Below are 10,769 nucleotides of genomic sequence, written 5' to 3'. Positions count from 1 at the left end.
GGCGTTGGTGAAAGTCTCTTCGTCGTAGGAGATGTCGGATAGTCGTCGGCTCACCGAGTCGGGCAGGTTTTTGATGATGCTAGGCGGGTGGTTAGATCGCCTGTTGATGTACAGAGGTTGGTCATTCGGCTTTCGGTATGGCTGGTATTTGCCGTTGCTGAGGTTGAGGGTGATGTCCAGGAAATTGGCTACTTTAGTGTTGCAGGTATATATATATATCTTTAAGGTTCAAAATTTATACTTATGATCTATAACTGCTGCTTTTCTCGGAAAAAACGAAAATAAATCGAACATACCAATATTTTATATTTACTTATAGGCGTTTTAGTATTCGTTTTAATATATATATTTTAACAGAACACATGTGGGTTATATACCTTGTTACTAGAAACAGCGAATAGGTTGGCAATTCCTCTATCTTGGTGCGAGTATTATCCGTAACAGTTGGAACGCTATGCATGAAATAAACAAATGGCAAGCGTGAAGGTGGGATAATTCCCTTGAGGAAGTCAGCGTTAAGAAACTAATATATAAGCTAATATTCAAAATTAGTTAATTACCCATCAAGTTGATTGCATTATTTCCCGCAAAACTAGTAAGTAATTTCATGTATCGATGACTTCTTCGGTCATTTTCAGTGAATATCTATTAGGATGGTCTACAAGGTGACGAATCTTATTAACAAATTATATATTTTTGATCTCGGTGGCACAATTAACATGTTGACCTTTTGTAAATTTTTCATTAAAATGCATAGTAACATGCACACTTATTTCATAACGTTAATTTACTTAAGGATTGCCAAAAAGCGAACTTCTTCATTAATATCAGAGGACTTCTTCTGATAAAAGCAACAGGGAAAACAATACAATTTCAATTTGAAAATAATATAAATTTGCCTATTATGAAAATTATTGGTAGATTATTTGATTAAAATTGAAGCTACTTTAGGCCAGGCCCAAACATTGTGAAAGAGGACGTCTCACGAACATTCTGTCAGAATGATTTCCACGACTTTGCAGCAACAGAGAAAGGCCATCATAGTTGATAGTGTTGATAATTATGTTAATATCAACTTAGAGGGTAAAGATCATAACTGAAAATAAATAAATGGAATAAGACCCAAGGTAGAGACTTTTTACAGGGACCCCAAAATAAACAATGGAATCTATTCCAGGCATTCATCTTCTTTACTCGGTCCGGCCATAGTATTCTTTAAGAAGTGATTAAAACTTTGGTTAGATAGTTAAACTTTCTAATGTACAGATATTTCTGGTTTTATGTGTAAATTTTTAGACGATTTATTTTTTAATTTAAGTGCTTCTGCTCTGGCTGCCATGTATTTTTTTTATGTTAATAAAGTAGGCCTACACCATTTATACAAACTGATAGGCTTTGATGCAAACGAAATTAATAGAAGTGTCGAAAATACTATACAGCGCCCTCTGTGTTTTATGGGTCTCATGAAAATAGGATTGCAATTTGCACATTCTAGCACAAATAATAATGATAAATAATAATAATAATAATAATAATAATAATAATAATAATAATAATAATAATAATAATAATAATAATAATAATAATAATAATACAAAAATAATAATATTCATGCATGGAGATATGAAATTTTTTTTTCTTTTGTTGACCAAAGGTCATTTATTCACAATCAAATAGGCCTATCATTAACATTTATTATACGGTACATTATATTCATTAGCAATTCTTGGTGAATGTATGCAAGACAATTTTTCCCACTTGTTGACCGAAGGTCATTAAATTACTATTCAATCAAACTTATTTACAATCACATAATACATCATAATAAATACAATATATTAATTATTACAATGAAATAATGAATGATTAAGTCAACAGCAAAATAATAATCAGTCATATTGCTTAAAATAATCAGATTGTAATAACAATGTAATTGTAATAACAATGTGAATATAATGTAATATGATTATGTGAACTTTGCTTTCAAACGCATGTGTGTGAAACCCAGTTCATTTTATTAGACCACAATACATACAAGGAATAAATGAGTACATGTTTATGTTATTTTCAGATCGGTATAGTAATACTTCAGTATTCGAAATTGACTGCATCAGGATAAGAAGAATTACCAATCCGAAAAATGCAAGCAAATGGTAATTTAATAATTGGTATTTCATAACTTCAGCACGACTTAATATGTTTTGGAGATCCTGTCTTGCCGTTTTAAATGCTTAAAGCCAGGCTCCGGAGGGCAAAACATGATAATGTTGTACAACTGATTTTTGTAAAACGGGTGTTTGACGAAATACTCAGGAGAGAGGATAAGATACAGATTTTTGAATGATTAAAACGGAGAGAGGGTGGGTACGCCCCCTTTTCACCCTTTAAAATCATATACAAAAAATAATAGTCGAACGTTAACTGATACTGGACTCCGTTGTTTCACGAATACCGAGGCCAATAATGATAATAATAATAATAATAATAATAATAATAATAATAATAATAATAATAGGTATATATTATTATCATTATTATTATTATTATTAAATTGCAATGTTATAATCAGCATTATCATCGTTGTTGTTATGAATAGCTATTAATGTTTTTATTAGGTCATGATTGTGGCGGAATACAAAATATGCGGACAATATAGCCTAATTAATTATTGTTGACGTTGACAACAAAGGTGATTAAAATTACCTTTATAGTTTCATAAGACTGTTATTATTACCTGGCTTCCTTTTAGTGTCTAATCCTGAAACAACGTATACACACTCAATCTTGGCCAGACTTGGATTATTTAATCTAATACCAATATTCAAATGCAAAAAAAAAACCCAAAAAAAAAACATGCCGGTTACAACGTATGTCAGGATTTTACTTGTTTAGTTCTTGACAGTAAAATGTGTGATGAATGGTGTTAGCGTAAACAATGGTCCGTGTCGCGCTTGGCTCAACCCCTTATAAAGGCTAGTTTATTAAAGTCGTGTGTTTTTGAGAGACTTAAGGCCAACTCAGACAGCGTCGGCCGACGCAGCCCGACACGATTTATCGTCGGCGACAGTCTTAAGCCGTCGTGAGAAATATTAAACACGTTTAATATTCTACTACAACTGCCCCCGACGCACACCATCGCGTCTGCGTTCAACTCACACAGACCCGACGCGACAACAAATCGCGTCGGGCTGCGTCGGCCGACGCTGTCTGAGTTGGCCTTAACACTCATGCGTCCTCTTGTCATTTAAGCCTGGCACTCACTGCGTCGTACGACGGTCACACGACCGTCCGCGACGAATACAACCCCGCTCCCTGTGAGCGTTTGGCGACGCGATGCCGTCAGCTGGTTGTCGGTGACAGTCTGAACGTATCGTCATTAAAAGCTTTCCGTTGCGCGCGCGTCGTGGCGTTGCGTTCTCCATATATCGCGTCGGCCGTCGACCGTCGGGCGCAGTGAGTACCTGGCTTAAGATATATGGACCAATGACGATGCAAGCGGGAGTTCAGTGGAGACATTTTTCTACGTCGGGTAAGCTGGCCTTCCCCCTCAAATTTTGGCAGCCCGTCGTCCGATGCCACAACGAGGTCGACGGACTAAAATTTTTAACTAATAAATTTTCGATCTAAAGAACATACAATTTTTCTCCATAAGCCTGCACGGGGATGTTATTCCGATAGCCTGATCTAAGCGCTAGGCAACCCCTTTGCTCAGAACCTATGCCCGACGTCTTTGACCCCCCTGTTGCACATTTCCTGAGGCACTGTTGTAAAAAGAGGTCTTTTTCTGTTGCCGGCTCCAAGCATTGCCCAATCTGTTCACATGATCAGTCTTCAACTCTGCTGGTTTTTTCCACCGTCTTAAATCATTCTTATTCGACAACTCTAATTTCCCCATGGTCTTGACGCCTACTGTTTTATTCTCAATTTCCTCCTTTTTAAAAAAAATATATTTTCCATTGTAACGATATTCTTGTCTAGTTCTTGAGTTGTTCTGATAATCCCATAGAAACTAATGCAATAATATGCGCTAATTCAGATGAGCATGGGTAATTTATTTCCATAAAAGCAATATTTCACCATTATTATCATTTATAATATGTGCTTGTTATGTTATGAAGTTAAAGAATAGATTGTAGACTTAAAAAGACTGAGAAGGTAAAAAATACATCAGTAGCATTTAACCCATGTTGTAGCATAAATTCATACAAAACACAACCATGCTTATTTTAATTTTCGTCCGACGAATATAACTCCGTTACCTTGAGTGTTTGATGACGCGACGCCGTCTGCTGATGTCGGTGACAATCTGAACGGATCGTCATTACAAACGATCCGTTGCACGTGCGTTGTGGCGTTGCGTTCTCTATAGAATCCCGTCGGGCGCAGTGAAGTGCCTGGTTTAAGACATATGGCCCAGTGACGATGCAAATGGGAGTCATGCTTGCCTTCCCCCTCCCCTTACCCCATCGGTCAAATTTCGACCGCGTCATCCGACGCCACAACGAGGTTGTCGGGCTAAATATTAAACTAATAATTTGCCGATCTGCTCTTGACTTTCATTTTATTCTCATTTTCTTTTTCTTTATTTCTTTTTAAATCTAATTTCCCCTATTTTGTCTTAGTATTCTTGTCTAGTTCTTTCATTGTGCTGATAAGCCCATATAAACTAATGCAGTAGTATGCGCTATACAAGTTTACAGCCATGAGCATGGGTAATTTATTTCCATAAAAGCAATACCCTAAAACCTCGAATACAAGCCCAATGGGCTTCATTTCGAATTGAAGCCCCTCTCTTTAGTTTGCAAAAGTAGCCTCGAAAAGAAGCTTATCTCGATACAAAAGTTCATGGGCTTCTTTTCAAGATAGCATGGGTTTTTTTTGAGATAGTATTGAATTAATACAGATTGATGTTACAGTAGCCCTATGTATTGTTTTATTGTATGACATACGGTAATGTATACAAAATATATAACATAAAAATAATTAAAATTGTAAAAAAAAAGTACTTATGGCGTTCAAAATAGTGTATTAGAGCACTCCTGTGCTCTTCCTCAGTGATAACGTCGAAAGATTTTGAGCATTTGAGCAACACCCGACCATGCCCACTTTGCTCATGTTGGGAACATAGGCTCTCTGTCTAGGACTTCGGTCTCCGCCTAGGGGACCTCGGCCTCCCGTCGGACAAATCCTGGCGCCACCCCTGGCAAGCAACTTAATCACCAGTATCAGTTAAATTGTGTATATTCAATACGAATCTGGTTTGTGTACATTTTAAGGGGGTTTCTGAATCCATAAAGTATTCTTTTGAATTATAGGCCTACTGTATTTGAAAAATCCAACGAAAAAAATGGCAATTAGTTTAAAATTCTGTTTTCAATTGCTCGGTATTCAATTTCAATGAATTAAATTTTTGCACAAAGTAGAAACGTATTATACAGACATAAAACATATTTTAATTCGAATATTTCGAGCACTCCTCGTCTCTGCTCTTCCTCAGCGATAACGGATATAAATATATTATATATAATATAGGCCTATATATAGGCCTATATAATATATATATATATACATATATATATGTGTATTATTTTTATTATATATTGTTAAACATGCATAACGTTCATCTATTTGGTGATGCACACGCCCTTCATTGCGTGGTAAAGTTAAAAATCACTTCTCACAAGCACATTATCACCTTAGATAAAACAAATGCATTTTAATTATATCTGACAAGACTTATATTTGTAACCGTTTATTATCGAACATGCATCACGATGAAACTATGCTGACGGCTTGCGCAAAGATCAACACTTAATTTCAATTGAAATATATGTATCCTACGGTGCTAATTCAAATAGCAAACTTCTATATTAAATATCGTGAAAATTCAAGTCGATCATCTTCACTTCAGTAAACACCTCAGAAAATCTGTTGGCTTTCTAATTGACAGACCTTTCGAACAGTGATAATTATCGTTATCGTCACGGGTTCTACTATTATTATTAAGCCCAGGTAATTGGAAGACACTGCGAATTCAACCCTCTCGACGTTTAAAGAAAACAGGCTGTCAACATAGGCATATTCTGAATTCATTAATATTCAATTTATTCTGACGGAAATTGGCGATTTAATTTCTCGTGAATAACGTCAATTGACCTGCAACAGATTGTTCTTAAGCAATCAATATAACTTTTCTGTAATTTCAACAGGTAAAGCCAAAGCCGCGTTAATTCTTTTGTCTCTTATTGCAAGGATCAAAGTTATGAAGTATTTCTGTATAAGTTCCTGTCATTCAGCTAGGACAGAATAATAGTGACGAAACGCACAAGGTGACGAAAAACGTTAATTTAATTAATTAGTTTCTCATACTCATACTCATACTATACTCATAGCATAACATTTATATAATGTTTAGGCCTACATCCAATTGGTTGCAATTGATTTCACAACGGCCCTGGTATTCAAACCATGAGTTGCGGCCTTAAGTAGGGTCACCGATATATTTAGTAGGGTCACCCAGAATTTATAAAAAAAATATAATGCACAGTATTTTAATACTGACAAAGTTTAATGTGTGCGTCTGCGAAAAATCATTGTTGTTGAATAAGACTTGACATCCTTTCCTTCTGCATTGTTTCGTATGGCCTAATGTTATTGATAGGCCAAGTGTAGATTGTGCACAATTTCACTTATTCGATATCAAAATTTTACTTTTTTAATGTATTGTATTATGTTGAGAAAAATAATTGAAATAAAATTAAACCCGGAGATTAATTTAATCGAATAACGTTTGTCTACAGTAACAGAATTCGATAGGCCTAGAAGTGTGGAGATACGGATCATAAACGGTTGAAATTAAGACAAAAATGCCTCTAACAATAGCTTTGTAAACTTCGAAGTTGAGATTAATGGACAAGCTGAACCCATTTTATAATATCTGTTTTGCATACATAGGGGCTTTTTACACCGCTTTTGTTATGAAGCTGTTTGTTTTGAAGTAGTATTATAGCCACTATATCACAATGAAAATGTAGGCCTATTTGAATCGTGTGCTTTTTAACGTTTCTGAATCCATGTAGGCCTATGTTCCGAATACAAAGTTTCTAAATATTTACAAGATGATCAAGCATGTGAATGCATGTTAATCAGTCAAAACGGTACTCAGTACAGTGTACAGATCTGCTAATGTTTTTGCATGTCTATTGCACACTGTCACTCACAATATCATGTAAAAATTGGCCGTAAAATTTTATAACAATGGACCACTAAAATCTATTGTAAATATTTATTTGAATATTCACGGATTTTGTTTTATGTTGTTTGTTTTCAATACTATAATTGCGGAATGATCTGAACATGATTTAATTTTGATTTTATTATGTTTCAACATTACAAAAAAAAAACACCCCCAAAAAACAATATAGATAAAATTACAAAAAAACATCGAACATTAAAACATGAAACCAGCATGACCCATAGAGTCGACAAATAACTTATTTCCAATGGTGGTCCAAAACGTAGGTTATTCTTTTACCCCTACCTTTACCTACCTTTCATTACGATGAAAATATTTTAAAATCGTTCTGTATAACGCTCCTAAGTTCGATCTATGAGTCCAGGGCTGTACCGTCGGAACCGCACCGGCCGCACCGGCTTTGGTCGGACCACTTTTTCTCAATTCTATTACATTTTTTTAAAATTAATTCTTTTAAAATTTATTAAAGACCCAACAGTGTGTCAAAACACCAAAAACAGTGTCGCCATAAAAATGCAAAATGATATAAAAAATAAATGTCTGAAGATTAAAAATACATAAAAATTCAGTTTCGTATATTAAATAGGCCTATTGAATATTACATTAAATATAGAAATATTAAAATTCTATATTAAATATCGTGAATAACCCTAAAATGTCAATTAGGAGAGAATGGCAAATAACAGAAAAGTCTACACCCTCAAAAAATATTAATTTTGACAATGTTTAGAGGTATAAATATATAATTACAATTAACTATGTATAAAATGTTGGGGGTTAGAGTCACCACACAAGGCGTATGCGGATGAAGCCAGCCCTGATTACTTGCTATTCCTGGTTGCCAGCTGCTATTTTTGGGTTATCACAGATGCCATTGTTCACATCAGGCATGTCTCTGCCCCTTGCTGGGGAGTGGTAATGGCTCTACAATTGCCAGTTGCTATATACGTTTAGACCACAATATCAGGGAATAGCAATCACAATAACGTCTTTGATTGCATTTGAACATTAATTTAGTTAACCCAACCCAAACTACTGATTTTTCTAGGGGTTTTCCCTGCACACATACCGGGGCCTCATTTTCCCCTGATTCAGATTGGACTCACTTTAAACAAAGTGTCATCTTCGTCATCATCATTATCATCATCATCATCATCATTATCATCATAATTCTTTTATATTTTTTCTGGGCATCCAGGTAAACTAAGTTTCCGCGGTATGACCCCGAAGCCCTGTAAAATCAACCACATTCAACAACATTGTGCCCCTTCCCCACTCTTTTACAAAAAAGCTGGATAGCCCTTGAATGTTAATGCTCTGTCTTTATCACCTGTTAGATCTGTACATGGAGATACCACAAGGTCTGTCTGACATAATTTTATTGACTAAAATTATAGTGTAATTGCTATAAGGTCTACCAGAAGAAAACACAGGATTTTAAAACTTTTTAACAATTATTCAAGTGATAGAGCGTGATAAATAATTTAATATGCTTCATACTGAATTTAGTAAGTGCAAATTAAGCAGTATGTTTTTCGAAACTCGGCGTTATTTGTGTAGGCATTAATAGGAGGCCTACTGTATTTCCAAATATAATTCATAGCATATTATATCATGTGTATTCATGAACTTGGTTTATTTAATTTATTTCATATTGTTAATATTTCACAATAACCTGCAAGTCATGTAAATATAATTACAGTTATAATCATTGTTATTCCTTGTACATATTCGTGTTTCTTACACTTTATTTATTCATTGAGGAATAAGCAACTTAATTAAATTTAGAACAATATATCATTTTCGCAGTAGGGCCTACATTTGTCTTATTCCCATGATTTAAAATAATCTTACGAATTGTAATTTGTTCAACCACACTCTGTGTGCAGATATACCATATTTCCAACATAAACTCTCTCCGTGCTAACTTTATTTCTTATGGGTCCCTTGAGGGGATGGGCTAGCGGCCTTACTTAATTGTCAGCATTTATTTCCGGGAATTCAGAGTTGCAAAAAAGTTGTTCAACAACCATGGTGGAGTTGTAGTGGATGCTCTTAGACCCCACTAATTTTTACAGCAAAATTTTGTAAGTCGACCCGAGAAAATTAGTAATGTGGATTTATTGGATAGAACAAAACAACATCCAGTAAAAAACGATATTGGCAGAAGGAAATGGTCATGGGTTGGACACACCTTAAGAAAACCTACATCCAGCATCACCAGACAGGCTCTTACATGGAACCAGCAAGGTAAACGGAGAAGAGGACGTCCAAAAAACACCTGGCGAAGAGACCTACAAGCAGACATCAGGAGGACGGGCTATACCTGGAGAGAACTGGAGGTGAAAGCAAAGGAGAGAGGACTCTGGAGAGAAATCATCGACGGCCTATACCCCTTGGGGTGACGGGCTTAAAAAAAAAGTCATCAGAGAGTATAACTGCAAGAGGTCCGACTGCACTTATTTTGTATGCAGGCAATGGAACGACGTTTTAAAAAGTACTACTACAAAAGAGCGTGTCCCCATGGAGCTATTAAACAACAGTGCTGACAAGATGGCGGAGTAATGCAGAGTTATGTATATGTACCATCCAAGATGGCCGTCGTAGTAAAGCGCCACCTTCAGGCTTAGTATACATATGTAACCATAAATAAGCCCTCTGACTGACTACTATTTCATTAATGATAACGAGTAATGGTAATAACAAATTATTAAACTATCGTAGCCAAAACGAGGCCAAGTGGAGCACCTTTCAAAAATAAAGTATCAAGGAATGAAAATTAAAATCGTGTTCATTACACCTATACACCACAACGCTCGAGTTTCAAACATACGGGTAACTAGCTGGACTGAACCTTCTGTGTAAATTGAGGGCGCAGTTGCAAATGATGGTGATTAGGCGAAATTTGATTGGCTGAATCTATGAAAGCCTTCTTGGATGGTACACACACACACACGCATACACACCCACACACACAGCTCTGCGTATTTCGAACATCGAATACATTGCAGTTAGCGCTCTAGTATTCTTACTAGACTAGGTGGATAAACCCGGCTCAACTTACCGGGTTTATCCACCTGCCAGTCTGAACTAGGTGGCTTATCTCAAGCCGGGCTGTGTTCCTATAGTAACTAGGCCTGGCGTGCCACCGTGTTTAACTTTTCGGGCTTTAATCGTTGCGGGGGTCTTGCATTGACTTCGGGTGACGAACTGACCAATCAGCATTCAATTACGTACGCTGTGAGCGAGCGCACGTTTCGCGAGCAATGTTTTGAAACACGTTTCCTGGTTACGGTTCATTATTATGCAAAATTCTCGCCTGGCTAAACCCGCTAGTCTGAACGCCCGGCAAAGTTAAGCCGGGCTTAACGTTGAGCCGGGCTTAAAGCCCCATTCCCGGCAAAATTTCACTAAAAATGACTTTTTTTTTAGAAAATATGCATTTGCATTACTCCAATTATTATAAATCATGGAAAAATATTGGCATGAATTTTAGTTTTACGCAAAAGAATAA

The 10,769-nt window shown here is 36.0% G+C and overlaps 1 protein-coding gene across 2 annotated transcripts in view; it reads left to right on the top strand.

The window, feature by feature from the left end:
- The window catches only part of LOC117121020 (allatostatin-A receptor-like), a 46,227-nt gene that overhangs the window by 26,371 nt on the left and 9,087 nt on the right, over positions 1 to 10,769 (top strand). For both annotated transcript variants that reach the window (XM_033266116.1, XM_033266117.1), the window contains one exon: positions 2,072 to 2,153. In XM_033266116.1, coding sequence (XP_033122007.1) covers positions 2,141 to 2,153 — 13 coding nt within the window. In that variant the 5' untranslated portion in view covers positions 2,072 to 2,140. The remainder of the gene's footprint in view (positions 1 to 2,071; positions 2,154 to 10,769) is intronic.

This window comes from Anneissia japonica, unplaced genomic scaffold, assembly GCF_011630105.1.
Source record: "Anneissia japonica isolate Jap-2015-1 unplaced genomic scaffold, ASM1163010v1 scaffold287891_len339112_cov183, whole genome shotgun sequence".
Lineage (NCBI taxonomy): Eukaryota > Metazoa > Echinodermata > Crinoidea > Comatulida > Comatulidae > Anneissia > Anneissia japonica.
This window is presented reverse-complemented; position numbering and strand designations above follow the sequence as displayed.